The 17,567-nt window shown below is 41.9% G+C and overlaps 1 protein-coding gene across 3 annotated transcripts in view; it reads left to right on the forward strand.

The window, feature by feature from the left end:
• The window catches only part of LOC135216746 (zinc finger protein 91-like), a 70,322-nt gene that overhangs the window by 25,994 nt on the left and 26,761 nt on the right, over positions 1-17,567 (forward strand). For all 3 annotated transcript variants that reach the window (XM_064252220.1, XM_064252218.1, XM_064252219.1), the window contains exons 3-4: positions 3,383-3,600; positions 16,965-17,169. In XM_064252220.1, coding sequence (XP_064108290.1) covers positions 3,383-3,600; positions 16,965-17,169 — 423 coding nt within the window. The remainder of the gene's footprint in view (positions 1-3,382; positions 3,601-16,964; positions 17,170-17,567) is intronic.

A 17,567-nucleotide genomic window follows, 5' to 3' on the forward strand; every position in this document is an offset into this window, starting at 1 on the left:
CTTTTGGGATTGCATGGGGAATGGCTTGCGCAGATTATTCGTACTAATCATTCGGTTCCCAAATGGTCAGTTTTGAATTGCATTTTTGGGGAGTGGTGAACCAGTGTTCCCTGTGTATCCAAGGCAGAATGGCCATAGTGCTTGGATAGCTTTGCCCCATCTGTCTCCAGCTCTTCAGGGTCGTTAGAGAGGGCTAGCACAACCTGGTCATGTGGTGCGGCCACTTTTGATGGGTTTGATTTTTGGATCGGGTTGCTTGGTAGTGACGGGTATTATGGAATTTTCCATTTTGTCTTACCTTCCTCTTTTGATACTTTCAAGGGTAGGAAGTAGGCATACAGCATTTGGTTCTTTTCTGAGAAAGGCAACTAAAATGTCTTATGTTATAGTACCTTAGTACTTGTGTTACCAATCCGGGTACCAATCAGGTTAAGGTTCTCGGACTGCTGGTCCAAGGCTCCCTGTCACTACCCGTGCTCTGTACTTGGGTGCAACCTCTTCCCAGGCTGACCAGTCTGATCAAGTTCTCAGGCCACCTGCCTGTGACCCCATGCTGCTACCCATACTCCACGTATGGGTGCAACCCCTACCCGGGGGTTCCTGGAACCCATTGGTGGCAGTTCGGCCTAGCTAACTAGTCTATCTAGGCCAGCCAGGGTATCAGTAATACTGTAAGGGAACCTTAGCTTGCAAGGGTCCTTTAGACGTTTCTTCTAGGAAGGCTTCCTTAACTTTGGACCACTTTACCATAGTGAGAATGCTCTTGAATCCCAGGAATTCATTCCCGGGTTCAAGTCCAAGAGTCCTTTGTATACATTATATCATTACTTATTAATTTGGATCAAGTCTTTTGGAAATTGCCAATTTTGGTAAAAGTTATTTGACCTGATAAATGGAAAAAGGTAGATGGTACTAAAGTTTATATCTGAAAATAATAGTGGGAGCTGAAGTAGGACCATCAACTACCTGATAATGTTTGGACTTGAAGGATATCAATATGGATTATTCATGTTGATACCTTAAAGGCAGAACTGTTCTGCAGAGCTGGGTCTTGGATTCCATGGTTCGTGTGGTTCTGGCGATAGGGCTCTCGTTATTTTGTCCAGTTTGCAGATTTATAATATTATTAGTGCGGGGGATGATTGTACTGTTTTTGTAATACTCTCAGTCCCGACAAGCAGGTTTGGCTTACACTTGTGCCTCCTTAATTGCGTTGATGCCATTCCCTGTGGGGTAGGATAGGGAGTGGACATTTGGGAGTTAACTTACTGGTGCCATTGTTTGAAGAATAAACTCCATGAAATATTAATATCTTTTTAAGAATTTCAGGTTTATTTTTTTCTCACTTCATTTCTTATGAGGAGTAATAAAGAGTTGAGTACCCCTGGACCCTTTGATTATACCCTTTTGGCTCAGATGACACCTAGCTATCAGTGGTAATTCCCCCCACACAAATAATGGATGGGTCAATTTTATGACAGTAAAGCTAATAAAGCAAATTCCCATGTGAGTGAGGTGACTAATGGCACTTATGGGAATACTGTAATAATAAAAAAGCTAGAAGTAACATAAATCCCAGAATATGGATAACACTAGAAAAAAGTGAGTTTTATATAAGTAACTTACCAGGTAATTACATTGGTATAGTTTCTATTTTTAACAGCAGCTTTAGATTTAAAATTCTTGATAGCGCTGTACATATTGTTTTGGGGTGCAGATAAGTGCCCTGCCCACATCCGGCAAAGAATAGGTATAACATAGCTCAGTTTGTTTCTGCCGCTCAACAGTTAAACTCGGTTGTGTAAGCAGCTTTGATTTTTATTAGGCAGGATAGCTCACCAGATGGATTTTGCTGATAGAAGGATTTGGTGAAGTATTCTGTTTGGTAGCCTCTGCATTATATATTTTCTTAGCTTACTTAAGCTTTGAGTGAATTATTTAGTTTTTTACTTATTGTGTCAGACACTAGTTCATCTTGTAGCCGGTGCTGCAGAATTCAAGTATGACCTACATTCAATATGTTATCATTGCTGTGGAGAAATTTGTTCACCCAACTTGACATGTGAAGAGTGCAAAGACTGGGACGGCATAAGTAGTGAATTTTGACTTCACATTTGGACAAATTAGTGAAAGCTAGGCAGATGGGACTGCTAGAGCCAAAGCTAGAGCTTCTAGTTCTTCGTTTCCTAAACCAGTACTTTTGATTTCTGTAACTGCTTTTTCTCCAATTCCCAGTTCTCTTGCACTTCTTTCTACTCCGTTACCTGGCTCTACCCCCCTGAACCTAATGCCATTGCTAATCTTGACGCTCGGATGGATAAGGAATTTTATGCTTTAGTGGAAACTGTTGCACAAATCAGTCTTTCTGTGGAGGTCCTTTTGGACAATGTGCGTGTTTGTGATTTTAGTGCTAGTGTTGTATCAGTGGAAGGGGTGGCTACTCGTCCCATCAATGCTCCTATATGGAGGTCTCCGCTAGACTCCCCAGCACCTGGGATGAAGCAAACTGTAAGTCCAAAGGAGGTTGGTGGGGCTTGCCCACAAGTAGTTGCTCCTTCATCAGAACTTGTCACTACTTCCCAGGTTCCTTTGGATAACCGCTGAAAGGCTGTTCGAGGGGTATTGAACACCCTTTCTTCCTGTGGTTCTGACTCAGATGTGTATCAAGGATGCAGTGGGTGCCTCCAAGATTCATCCAGGCTGTTGAAGAGGCGTGCTACAGAGCTAAATGCCTGTCAATTCCCCATGAACGCCACAGGGATCAAGAACCCTCCTGTAGCTTTTGGGACGATGCTGAGTGCCCAGTGGATACTGAACTGCCAATGACCTCTAAATGCCAAGTGGACCACATGCATGCAATGGGATCAGATCATCCCTTGGGATCAAAGCTCCCAGTGGCTCACAAGTGTCCAAAGGGAAATTCGGCCAATGGATTCCGATCCCTCATCGGAGTGAGGTGTTGAATTACGACTTCATTTCTGAAGGTGCTTCAGACAAGGAGGAGTATCAGTTGATAGCAGGAAAACCAGTAACCCAGGATGAAAGCGCAAACCCTGCAATTGCAGACTTGGGATTTATGGAGACTCCCCGTAGTGATAGGGTGTATGTTGTTCAGAGATGCCATTTTGTTGTAGCACTTCTCTCTGATGCTCCTATGAGGTATAAAGGTACAGTGACAAAAAGATAAAATAAAGATTATTCAAAGTTGTGTGTTCTAGCAGCATTTGGGCGAGCTCATGCTGTCTAAAAATGTGACCTGATCTTGTTAATCTGATTTATGATAATGAATTCAATTTTTGAAATGTAATTTTGCACATTTTCTTATATGTATAATGAGTTTGAAATGAAATTTTTCATTAATATACTAAGTTGTCTTTTTCAGGAAACAATTGAAATGCATCATTTGTGGCAAGCATTTGTCATCTGTGTACCATTATCACAAACACAATGTGCGTCAACATTCTCTTGTGGAGTTATCAAGATCCATATTAAAGTTACAGGAGTTGCAGCTACCTTTAACAGACCCAACTTCAGATGAGGAGGAGGATGAGGAAGAGGAAGAGAGGAGGCGGCTAGAGCTGGACATGGCCGATGTCCTAGGTATGTTTGTTTACTAACTAATAATTTTCTCTTCTAAACCTATGTGAGATGTGCGCTGATTTAAAGTAAACAAATAATCTTCAGTATTCAGATTTTCTATACAAACCTAGTGCTTTTATGTATCAGTTGATATATCCATGGGAATCTTAGATGCTCCACAACAAGAGGAAAGGCAAAGAAGACTCACTCCTCTTGGCAGATAGCACCAATTTATCAATTTTGTATATGTAACTTACCAAGTAATTTCATAGCTATAGTTTCTAACTATAGTCTTCTTCCCAACTGGTTCCCATTTTTATATGGGGTCGCCGTTTCGGATGAGCCATTTCCATCTATTTCTATCCTGCGCTTCTGCCTCATCAATTCCCTTCTCATGTAAGTCTCCTCTCACACAGCCCTTCCATCTCTTTCTTGGTCCCCCTCTTCTTCTTCCTTGAACCTCCATCCCCATAGTATATCTCCCAGCGTGGTCCTCATCTTTCCTCAACAGGTGTCCATACCATCTCAGCCTCCCCTCCTGCACTTTCTTTGATACTTCCACCACCTTAGTCGACCCCCTTATGTGGTCATTTCTGATCCTATCCTCTCTTGTCACCCCAGACATCCACCTAAGCATTCTCATTTCTGCCACATCCATCTTCTTCTGTTCTGTTTTTCTCATGCTTGCTGTTTCTGTACCATACAGCATTGCTGTTCTTACCACCGTCTTGTGAAATTTTCCTTTTAACCTAAGTGGTACTCTTTTGTCACAAAGAACTCCAGAGGCCGCTCTCCAGTTGTTCCAGCCTGTACCCGATGTTTTACTTCTTCTTCCATACTTCCTCCAGCATTAAAAAAGGCTCCCAAATACTTAAACTTATCAACTCTCTTTATTTGCTCTCCACCAAGCTGAATACTTTCTCTATCATCCCCCTCAGTGGTGGTACACATATATTTTGTCTTAGATCTACTTATTCTCATTCCTCTGTCCTCCAGTACTTGTCTCCACTTTCTCCAATTTCCATTTCCATTTCCAGATCTTCCCTGCTCTCTGCGCACAGAACAATATCATCTGCATACAATATGTTCCATGGTACTGCCTCTATTGTAACATCCATCACTATGTTGAAGATAAATGGGCTCAGAGCCGACCCCTGGTGTAATCCTACTCTCACCTCAAAACCCTCTGTCTCCTCAACACTGCTCCTCACTCTGGTAAATACATTCTGGTACATCTCTTGTATCGATTGCACGTACTTCTCTGGCACCACCTTCTCCATACCTCTTGTCTCGGGACTCGGTCATAAGCCTTTTCAAGGTCAATGAATACCATATGTAGGTCCCTTTACCTTTCCCTGAATTTCTCCATTAGTTGCCTCAGACAAAATATACCATCTTCCCTTCATAAATCCCATCTGCTCTTTACCTATTTGTACTTCTTCTCTCAGTCTAGCATCTATCATCCATTCCAGTATCTTCAAAGTGTGGGACATCAATTTAATGCCCCTATAATTACCACACTCTTGGACATCGCCTTTCCCTTTAAAAATTGGGATCAATATACTCCCACGCCACTCATTTGGTATCTTTTCCTGTTCAAGGATCTTTATCATAAGATCATACAGTATATCCACTCTTTCATATCCTAATGCTTTCCATGCCTCCACAGGAATCATGTCTGGTCCAGCTGCTTTCCCATTCTTCATCTTCTTCAATGCATTTAGTACCTCATACCTAGAAAACCTCATTACCATGCTAATGTTCACTTGCCCATCCTCTCTTATTAGTCTATTATTTTCTTCATTTAACAAATGTTCAAAATATTCTTTCCATCTCTTTACAATGTCTTCCTCCTTTCTAAGTACTACACCATCTTGATCTTTTATTTGTTTGATATGTGTAATATCTTTGGTGCTCTTATTTCTAGCCTTTGATAGCTTGATCATCTTCTTTAATCCTTCCTTTGTCCCCAGCTCATTATACACATCATCATACGACTTTGCTTTAGCTTGGGCTACCACCTTTTTCACCGCCTTGTTTTTCTCTCTGAACCTATCTCTGTCTTCCACTGACTGTGACTCTTCCCATCTTTTCTTTGCCTCCTTCTTATCTTTTACTACTTTCTCAATGTCTGCATCCTACCACCAACTCTCCTTTTCTTCCCATATGATACCAGATGTCTCTCCTAGCAACTCCTTTCCATGCCTTCTTATTACTGCTGCATTTCGTGCCCACCATTCTTGAACATCTTCAATCCCTATATCAATATCTTCCAAAACCCTTCTCTTAAACTCTCTCTTCTTATCCCCCTCCTTCTCTAATTTGTACCATTTAATTTTCCTTATCCCTTTAGCTTTGGTTTTTCTTTCCCTTTTTAGCTTCAAATCCATACATAGCAGTCTGTGTTGGGGGCTACATGGTCACCTGGAATAACTTTACAGTTCTTGACCTCCACCAGCTTTATCCTTTTATACAGGAAGTATAGTCTATCTGGGAGCATCATCCCCCACTCCTATATGTTATTAGGTGTTCCCTTTTCTTCCTAAAGAATGTGTTTACTATTGCCATGTCGAATGACACAGCAAAGTCCACTATACTCTCTCCTTCTGGGTTTCTCTCCCAATTCCATGGCCCCCATGCACCCGACCAATCGCCTCATTTTAACTTCCGACGTGGCCATTCAAATCTGCCCCCACTATCACCCTCTCATGTTCTTCCAGTTCTTGCATTATTCCATCCATGTCTCTCCAGAAATTTCCCTTCTCTTCTTCTGTGCAACCAACTTGTGGTGCATATGCACTTATAATATTCAGAATCTCTCCTCCATAACATATCTTCAATCTGATGATACAGTCATTCTTTCGATGCACTTCTATCACTGTATTCTTCAGTTCACTAGACAGTACTATGCTAACTCCATTTCTACCTTGTTTATTTGCTCCACCACAGTATAGCTTATATCCATCACCCAACTCTAGCTTTATTTCCTTTCCATCGCGTTTCTTGCACACACATAACATCTACTTTTCTCTCATCAAGTCAGCCAATTCTCTACTTCTCCCAGTCATGGACCCAACATAAGCTGACAAACTCTAAACCCAATGTGAGCTCGCTTCTTTAGCTGCACCCGCTCTTGATGCAGTAGCCCTCGCTTTATCACAGAGTTAGGGCAATGTCTCTGTGCATCGTTTACGGAGTAAGCCCTACCATTACCTCTTTCCATATTTCGGCTCATTCCATTTTTAGGTTTTGGCACTGGTTTTTACAGCCGGATGCCTTCCTGACACCGACCCTCCCTATTTATTCGGGCTTGGGACCGGCACCCATAAGGACTTGTTTGCCCCCCAGGAGGCTAGGTTAGTTTCTAACTATAGTACGGCAGCTAAAATTTGAAATCCGTGGTAGCGATTTTTTTGTTTAGGTGTTGGAACTATCCCCGCCCTACAGTCAGGGGAGAGAGGAACAACTAGGCAAAGGCCTGTCAATTTATTTCTGCCAGTTGACGATGGTGGTTGTTGATCTCCAGCTATTGATGATTTGGAATTTGTTTGCCTTTTACCAGTTGTATATGTAAACTTAGTTAAGTATTGCTTTCTTTTTGGTAGCTTTCACTTCAGATAGGTTCTTTTATTAAAAGACCAAGTAAGGATGTTTCCTTGATGAATAGCATACTGATTGTATGTCACCATAAGGGATCACCTCATAGGACGTCTCCTCTGTTGGAAATGCATGTCTCCTTGGCAGCTCAAGGACTTTTCCCCTGTGTACTGTGCAATTACTTTGACAATCACAAGTTGACAGCAGGATATCTAGAGTATCTGTGTTGAGAATTTTGTCGTAGGATATCCCCATGGGTTATCCTGTTGTCTCTTGTCTACTTGGAAAAGACTCATGTTAGACCTCTTCATTTCAACAGGAAGCTAGAGGTCTTCTGTTCATGGTCCCAGAATTGTTTGTTGAAGCAGAGGACTCCCTTCTGCTCTCTGGGAAGTGTCTGAGAGGTTGAATGATGCAGTGCCCCACCTCCCTTCCTTGAATCTTTCAAAGTCCCAGAATGTTGCATTCAACTCCAACACACTGATGTGGCCTTAGTTGTCCAGTACACTCCATGCCTCCAAGGCCAGAAGCTGTTTGAGATGAGCACCCCAACCTTCGTAGGAGGTTCCCGAGTACAGGAACAAATTCAGAGGTATGAATTAAGGGTAACTCCCTTTGTCAAGCTTCAAAATCTTGGGTTAACCCCAGTAACTCCTGTAACCCCAAGCTGAGTGGCCGAGAGAGACTCCTCCTTAACACAACCTTCTTTGCCAGTTTCTTGTGGAGAGATGCCACCATTCACTATGATCTTTATCTCTTCATGTCAGGAGTTAGTCCAATATCTCTCTTGGGAGATCTATCTTGCGGAACAGCGACTCACATGTAATGCTATTACTTCAGAGGATCTTCATCAGCCATATACAAGATGAGCCATCTGCTGGAGTGATTGGTGTCATCGAAAAGGTTTGAATGAAGGAAACCAGTCTTTTAGCATACAGACTTTGGAGAGAGGGGTGATGGTGGAACTGTCACAAATGTCAAGAAATCTCTCTCTCTCTCTCTCATATTACGTATTCTCTAAGTCTCCGAAATAATTCATAAATAATTTCACTCCTGATAGTCAAATATATGATGTTGCCCATTCAGTGCTTTCTTTCTCTCTCAGGGAAAGCCTCTCTAACCAATTGGTATTAACACATATTTATCCATCAATAAGTATTCACTAATTACAATTAGTGTATTTTGATGTTATTTTCATGAGTAAATGAGTAAATTTTCATGATACAAAAATGATTTACTGATTTTCAAATATTGATATTGATGAATTATAGGCACCATAGCAGAAGCAGCAGATAAATCACCAACATGCGCATGTATGTGCAACGCTGCAACACGCTCGTGTCCCAAAGAAGAAGATGGCGCAGCAACAGCAGCTTGCACAGGGAAAGGAGACGAAACGCTAACACTCAGGAACATGGACGTGACGCTCTTCACTTGTTGACGAAGAAATAACAAAGTCCTTGACCCTCCAATGCTTGATACGCCGATGCGGCGGAGATGGAGGCGATGGAGGGTGAGGAAGACAGTACTCCTTCCTTACACACCCTCTTGGCAGGAGAAGGGGCGAGGCGATGCAACACGTTTGCTCACAGCTTTCTCAGTAGATAAGGCAGCAAACCTATCCTCCATAACAGAGTCTAGTCTCTTAAGAACCGCCTGGCATAAAGCCTTGGATGGATCCACAAGAGAGGACGCAGACAACACGGATGGAAGAGGATACGTCCTGGATGGCACCGATGACATCATGGGCGCAAACGATGATGACACACAGGAGCAAGGGAGCGCAGCAACCCCAACCTATCGCCGCCAACGTAGCAGGGAGAGACGTCACAGAAGAAACTGGGAGTGACGTCACTGATGGAACTGGGAGTGACGTCACCAGCAGCACTGAGAGAGACGTCATGGCCTCCCCCTGACCCGAGCTAGTGGCAGGCCTCACTGGCGGAGTGATAAGATGATACTCAGGCAGTGCACTGCAAAATGGCTGACCATGGGCACTAACGTAGAGGAGGCCAGGGGGAGGAGGTAGAGCTGGGGAGGCCTTAGGGGGAGGTGAGAATCCATGAAATGCATTGGCAAATCCTCCAAGGAGGGTGAACTGCGTAGACCAAGCGACGCCCAGAGCTCCGCCTTTTTGGACGCTTCTGATCCTGAAAGAAAAGAAACTGATGAAATAGCCTCCTCCCTCCCGGGAAGCAAATTAACCCCTGAGGAAGAGGGGCAACATTACACAAAATCAACCTGAGGGCCTCCTGATACTTCTAACGACAAGTCGATGGCAAAAAAGGAAGGAGACAGGCACACAAGCTCTGTGGGTTAGTCCACGCACAACATTCCAGGCAGGGATTCGTTATAGTACAAACATTAGCATGACGCCTACTGCATGTGGAGTGTGGATCTGTAGCCGAAAAGCCAGGAAACGAGAACATGGGAAACCTTGAGTCCCAGGGCACATACGTTGGCGAGGCAGAGAAGACGCAGAGGAAGCCATAATAACACAAGCACACACACACAGACAAGCAAAAGAGTGAAGCACACACACAGACAAGCAAAAGAGCGAAGCACACACGCAGACAAGCAAAAGAGTGAAAACGGGCAAACAACCGGGATGGCGGAGAGTAAGCAACTGTGTCTCTCACCCAGGCAGTTAAGAAAAAGACTAAACGCGATAGGAGTGGTGCGCGGTCTTTGACCAGTTTTCATCCAGTATACGCATGCGTCGCCAGATCTCACAGATTCCTTGCTTTTCAATCTCCAATTGTTTAACCAGATCCAGCCAGGCGCTAGAAAATTATCCTATTGTTAAGACCTCAGGTTTTAGCTATGAAAATTACAAATTGTCTTAGAAAATTTGTCATATTCTCTCTCTCTCTCTCTCTCTCTCTCTCTCTCTCTCTCTCTCTCTCTCTCTCTCTCTCTCTCTCTCTCTCTCTCTCTCTCTCTCCTCTTTTGTATGATAAATAAATGATTCACCTAATACATAATAAGTACAGGCAGTTGTCAGTTATTAGTGGGGTTTCTGTTCTTGGCAGGGTGCTGATAAGCGAAGACTGCCATTAACTGAAACTTGTTGATTTGTGGCGCCAATATCCGGTTAATGGTGCTTATAACCAGGACTTGGTGCCATAAATCGCTGATAATTTTATGATAGACAAACGCCATGAAACCCAATCGTCATTAACCTAGTCTGCCGTTAACCGGGGACTTTCTGTACTAATTTTCAAATATTAGTAAGACTGAGTAATAATAATAAACTGTTATTACAATATTTATGGATTTCTATAATTTATTAGAAAATATTAAAGAACAGATTTTATCCCTGTCTTTTGCTTATGTTGTGAAGCGAGGGAGAGGTTGGGCGGCCCATCAGAAATGTCACATTACTTGACAGAAAGTGACCGTGGGTCGAACTTGTTGCCAATGCCTGATCATCTTATTTCTATTTCTTCCTTCTTCTCTCTCTCTCTCTCTCTCTCTCTCTCTCTCTCTCTCTCTCTCTCTCTCTCTCTCTCTCTCTCTCTCTCTCTCTCTGGAAAAGATATACGTATGGCAGAGGGGAAGCAGTGTTGCCCATACGTAGAGGTTAATTTCAATCTTTTCATATTGTAAGGAGTTATTCTCTCTCTCTTTCTCTCTCTCTCTCTCTCTCTCTCTCTCATATTACATGTTCTCTATGTCTCAGAAATAATTCTTAAATAATTTCACTCTTGATAGTCAAATATTTGATGTTGCCCATTCAATGGTCTCTCTCTCTCTCTCTCTCTCTCTCTCTCTCTCTCTCTCTCTCTCTCTCTCTCTCTCTCTCTCTCTCTCTGTTATTGGCTGTTTGTATATATTTCTAATGGTAAAATGTTTAAGATGACTTTGAAATCATATTAGTAATATAATTTCAAAGATGAATACAGTTAATAGAATAATAATACAAGGTATATTTAATGTAGGATGATACTTTAAGTATGCGTTTGGTATTTGAACTTTCAAGATAGGCAGTTATAAGCATTTTTAGAGTTGGATTGTAAGTAATCGTGAATTCTAGCTATTCACGGGGATCTGGTACATATCCCCCACAAATACAGGGGTTCACTGTATCCTGGACACTGTTTGGCTCAGCAATGTAGCATCAGTCTTCTTTACCTCTTGTGTAGCAGATTCTCACCTTGTCCATTTCACATCAATGTCTGATCACTTCATGTAGTGTTGCTCTGCTTTGTTGTGTTTTTGTGAGATTTTCATAAGATATTGAATTTATTTAAAGTTTGACAGTGCTGCCTAAACATTCTGTACCATCTAAGGCCTCTGCTACTGAACCCAAGTGCCAGAGGAAGATGGTTACCATGGCAGGAAAGGTAGAACTCCTTGACATGCCTTGACATGCTAAAGGAAAAGAGAAGCTACGTGGCTGTAGGCCATCATTATGCGATCAATGAAACTTTGGTTTGCTACATAAAGAAGGACGAAAAAAATATAAGGATGTCACAATAAGGCCATTGTGAGGATGTAGTCTGCATTGGCCCTGTGGATTAGTGACTGCAACACCTTCCACACGAAGGCCAAGAGGCTTTACGAAACTTTTGCTGAAAGCTTTGACGTTCACGACAGTGACGAGGATGTGGACGACAACGATGATGCAGAGGCAGGACCATTGAGTGCTTCTCCCACCAGACCAACCACATTTGATAAACCAAGGGCTATTTTGACAAGTTTCAAAAACTGTATTTAGAGTGTTTCTCTGCATGGAAAAGCTGCCTCTGCAGATAAAGCTGGAGCATACGTGAACAACACTTTCAAAACCATTATCGAGGAAGGGGATTATAAGCCCAATAAATTTTTTAATGTGGTTGAAACAGGCTTGTTTTGAAAACGAATGCTCCACTTTTATTATGAAGGATGAAGCCAAAGCCCCTGGATTTAAAGCGAAAAAAGACCATCTATGTAACTTTGATTATGTATGGGAATGCTGCAGACTTTATGATAAAGCCAGGGCTTATTTATAAGTAAAGAACCCAAGGCCTGGATCACAAAACTCCTAACGCAAGATTGTCTCCACCAGTGCTTTGTCCTGGATGTCAATCTTTATCTGGCAGAGAAAGACCTTGAATTCAAAGTGCCTCTGATCATGGACAATGCTGGAGACCATGCTGTTGATCTGTCGTACGATGGCATGCAGATAGAGTTCTTGCCATTGAAGCTTTGGACTCTGATGAAGATTTCTCACTAAAGGCATACTGGCTTGACTACACCATTGCATTATGTCTCCTAAATATTCAGATGGTCATAAAGGAGATGAAGAATGAAAATTTAAATGCCAGCTGGAAAAATTTATGGCCAGTAGTGGTCCACGATTATAAGGGATTCTCTCCTGATGAAGTCCATCACACCGTGCAGTAGATAAAGCCATGAAGCTGGCAAAGCTACTGAGAGGCAGTGGCTTCAGTGATATGACGCCTGATGACATAAATGACCTGATCGATGGACCACTTACAACTGTTGATGTATGAAGACCAGACGGAGATGATGAAGTCAACAAGCGAAGAAGAGGAAGAAGAACGAGGAGTTAGTGGTTGAAGAAGAAGAGGAAGCTGGCCTAACACTCGATCGCCTCACAACCATGGACAACCATGGTCAGAATGGCTAAAGACATTCAGTAAGTGGCTCAACAATGGGACCCTCGATGCTTCATCGTTGCAGTTCTTGAATGCATTCAAGGGCGGCATTTCAGTTTATAAAAACCTTCTTGCCCAGAAGAAAAGGAGTACCAGTAATTCCCCATAACTATGTTCCTCACTCGGAAGAAGACACCAGTTACGCGTATGCCTTTAGTGGAAACAAATGTTACGGACCAGGGTGAAGATATTGCACCACCTGATGAAGTGGTGCCTTCAGAAGCGCTGTACGTAATGCTCTTGGTTGTGCAGTACATTCATCTCATCATCATCAGCACTGCAAAGTCAATTCATGACCATCTTTATTCAAGTTGTAGTAACTCAGTGGTGAATACCCATATAGAGTTTTATTTGTTAAAATGACCTATGCTTAAGAGTGTAAAAGGAGTTTAAGAGCATAGGAAGTGTTTTTAAGAGTGGGAAAGGTTAATATCAGTGTTGGAAAGCTTTATAAGTGTGGGGGAATGGTTGATAAAGTCTTAGAATATATGTTAAATGATAAAATAAATATAAGGTCGCTACTTCACGGATTTTTGCCTATCGTGGATGGCTCTGGAACCTAACCCCCACTAGTATAGATGAGAGATAACTGTACTTCACAAAATCTGGTTTAAATATTGTACAGTTTATTTTTTCATTGATGTAAAACCATAAGTATTTGCTTTTTCCTTAGACTTTTTGAAAGCAGTATTCCATGGATTGCTTTACAAGCATAAAATTTGTGATGCCAGTAAGGGAGAGAATGCGATGCTTTCAGTTATACTACATAGTTAGAATTGTATAAATCATATAAATCAAATTAATTTTAAGCTACATTTCAGCTTTGACCTCATTAGCATTATAATAGTGTTTATATGGACAACTATGGTCAGTATAGCACAAAGATTGTTCATATGCGGAACAAACCTTCGGTCTTAACAATAAGATATTTCCAAGTGCAGTTGGTAAACCAGTTAAAACAATCGGAGATTGTAAGCAAGGAATCTGTGAGATCTGGCAATACCTACGTATACAAGGTGAGATCTGGTTGAAGACCGCGTCTCACCTTGTGATACCCAGTCTTTTCCTAACCTCCTTAGAGAGTAGACGCTTATGCTTTGCTTTCCTTCCAAGCCGGTTGTGTTTTGCCCGTGTTCCCTCTGTCCAGTGTGATTGAGTATTTGAGTTTAGGATTATGACTTCCTCTGAAACTACTCGTCCTCGCCAACGTATATGTCCAGGCGTCTGAGGATTTCCTTGCTGGAGGTTTTTAGCGTCTGTGGTAATGGACCCGCACAACACTTGCAGTAGGTGCAGAGCTAACTTTTGTACTGTAACGAATCCTTGTCCTGAGTGTTTTGCTTGGCCTAAGGCTCAGTGAAAGCTGTTTTACAGGAAGAGGGAACATTGGAGAGTTTTGGGAAAAGGTAAAGGGTCACTCTGTGGTTTTGATGTCGGACAACTCCACGATGGTAACCTATGTGAACAAACAAGGGGGCCTGGTATCTCGCCAGCCCCACTCTTTGACAGTCGAATTACATCAATGGGCAATTGACAACTTGGTGGAACTCTCAGCAAGATACATTCCAGGCAAAAAGAACGTGGTCGCAGACAAGTTGAGCTGTCAGAACCAAATTCTAGGCACGGAGTGGTCTCTACTTCAGGTTGTGGCTGATAGACTTTTTCAATTGTGGAGAAGGCCTATGTTAGACCTCTTTGCAACCAGCTACAAGAAGAAGCTAGAGGTCTATTGCTCGGTGATTCCGGATCCCCCTAGCACTAGCAGAGAATGCCTTTCAACATCCTTGGGACAACTTAGATGTGTAAGCCTGAACAGGGTGATAAGAGCTCGAAACTTCAAGATAACATTAGTGCCTTCACGTCGAAAGATTCCACCACTCAGTGGAGATACTTGATAGCCTCGGCAAGAGGATTTTCTCAGGAGACAACAAAGCATATGTCCAGCCATCTCAGGAAGTCCTCAGCTGCAGTCTACCAAGGGAATTGGGCAATATACTGTGATTGGTGTCGTCGACAGGCTTTCTCTCCACTCAAAACTTCTATTCAGCACATACCAGATTTTTGGTCTTTCTCGGAAATGAGAAAGGTCTTTCTATTTCTGCTATCAGAGGCTACAGATCAGCTTTGGCCTTGGTGTTATGCCTGAGAGGTGTAGATATCTCCGCATCTTGGGAGATCTCTTTATTGTTCAAAGGTTTTGAGCAGACCTGTTCTCCAAGGGAACTTATGCCTCCTGCATGGGATGTTTCACTTGTCCTTAAGAGTTTCACTAGAGATCCTTACGAACCCTTACGGTGTTCCTCGGACAAAAACTTAATGCTGAAGATAGTTTTTCTTTAAGCTTTGGCTTCCTCAAAGAGGGTAGGAGAGCTTCATGGCCTTAGTTATGATGTGAAACATACCAGGGGTTGGGGGTCGGTGACTTTCGAATTTGTCCCAGAATTCGTGGTCAAGACCCAGAATCCCTCGGTACATAACGACAGATTTGCATCCTTTTCCATACCATCTTTGAATGACTTTGTAGATAATGATCCGCAAGAGCTCTTGTAGGGGTCGGTGACTTTCGAATTTGTCCCAGAATTCGTGGTCAAGACCCAGGATCCCTCGGTACATTACGACAGATTTGCTTCCTTTTCCATACCATCTTTGAATGACTTTGTAGATAATGATCCGCAAGAGCTCTTATAGTGTCCTGTGAGATCCTTACGTTGTTATCTCAAAAGGACTCGACACTTTAGGCCGGGATGTCATAGGCTTTTTGTTAGTACAGGGCGAGCAAAGAAAGAGGTTTTCAAGAATACCATTTCTTTCTGGATTCATGAGGCAATCGAGCAGGCTTATTTGTCTATTGATGGTTCTGCCACCAAGTCTGTGCAGACAAGAGCACTTGACATCACAGGTATAAGTTCCTCTCTGGCTTTCAAGAAAAATTTCACTATTCGTAGAGTTTTGAACTCTGGGACTTGTTTACAACAATCCATGTTCACCTCTTTATTTGAGAGATGTTGCCCACAGGTATATGGACATGTTTTCCCTAGATCCTGTGGTGGCTGCCCAACAAGTGGTTTAACTCATCCTTGTCCTTGACCGGACAGTTTGTATCTTACCTATGGTGATTTTGTGAAAGAGAGAATGAGTGAGGGGGCTGGTCTCTTTCTTTCTCTTATTTCCATTCTTCCTTCAGGCAGGTTGAGGAGTAGATGCGTCACATGCTGGACTGGTCTGATACAGGTGAGTTCGGTAGCCATACTGATAGTCTGTTGGTTGAATGTATTTATGAATATCAAACCTTCTATTCAGTAGCATATACTTCATCTTCTGCCAAGGGAAGGTCTAGAGTAATAACAGACCTCTGTGATCATATGGTTTGTTTTTGAACAGTGAATTTTCTTTAGTCCCTTAAATGCAATGAACCTGTTCATATATCATTGTATTGTAACCCAGATGATTGAGTTGTAGATATTGGTTTATCTATATGCTCATGGGCATTTGTCTACCTCCTTTAGAACTCCTCTCGTTCTAAGGGGTGGTCAGGTGGGTTAACTCCTAGCTAGTTTAGGATGTCTATATCTCCCTCCGAGTATAAGGCTATCCTATTAAGACCAAAGGTTTTAATAGGATAGCCTTATACTCGGAGGGAGGTATAGACATCCTAAACTAGCTAGGAGTTAACCCACCTGACCACCCCTTAGAACGAGAGGAGTTCTAAAGGAGGTAGACAAATGCCCATGAGCATATAGATATTTGTTCCGCATATGAACAAATGACAAATTTTAGAATCAATTTGTATTTTTCATAGCTAACAAACCTGAGGTCTTAACACATACTGCCCACCTCTAGCCGCCCCTCTATTAATGTTTTTTTGTTATTCCTGGGTTGGGAAAAGACTGGGTATCACAGGGTGAGACGCGGTCTTCAACCAGATCTCACCTTGTATACGCAGGCGTTGCCAGATCTCACAGATTCCTTACTTACAATCTCCGATTGTATTAACCGGTTTACCAGCTGCACTTGGAAATATTCTATTGTTAAGACCTCAGATTTTTTAGCTAGGAAAAATACAAATTGACTCTAAAATTTGTCATTTTTATGTGATTTTACATTCAGTGGAAACAACCATTTCAGATTTGCCCATAAAGTGTGAATTGATGGATGAGGAAGTGATTGAACTTGGGCCTACTGAAAATGCTGATGATCTTCAAGTGAAAAGTCGTCTTGTCAAGAATCCAAACAGCACCAAACAAGAATCACGGCAAATTATTGAGTTTCAAGAGTTTCCTCCATGCTATATCAACCCAGCCATTGAGGATCCTGATGCTATAGTTGTTAAGTTAGTCTCTTGTCTTTTGTAACAGTTAACTAGCTGTTTAATTTTTCATCTAGTTACTCCTGATTTATTATGCTTACCAGTTTAATTGATTCTTTTAACAAACAGGTTTTTTAAGAAATCGTGAGTTATATATATTCATCACAAACCCATTTCTTTACATTAGCCTTATTATTATTATTATTATTATTATTATTATTATTATTATTATTATTATTATTATTATTATTATTATTATTATTATTATTATATTTTTTTTTTTTTTTTTGCTCTATCTCAGTCCTCCAATTCGACTGGGTGGTATTTATAGTGTGGGGTTCCAGGTTGCATCCTGCCTCCTGAGGAGTCCATCACTTTTCTTACTATGTGTGCCGTTTCTAGGATCCCACTCTTCTGCATGA

The sequence above is a fragment of the Macrobrachium nipponense genome, chromosome 6 (genome assembly GCF_015104395.2).
Source record: "Macrobrachium nipponense isolate FS-2020 chromosome 6, ASM1510439v2, whole genome shotgun sequence".
NCBI lineage: Eukaryota > Metazoa > Arthropoda > Malacostraca > Decapoda > Palaemonidae > Macrobrachium > Macrobrachium nipponense.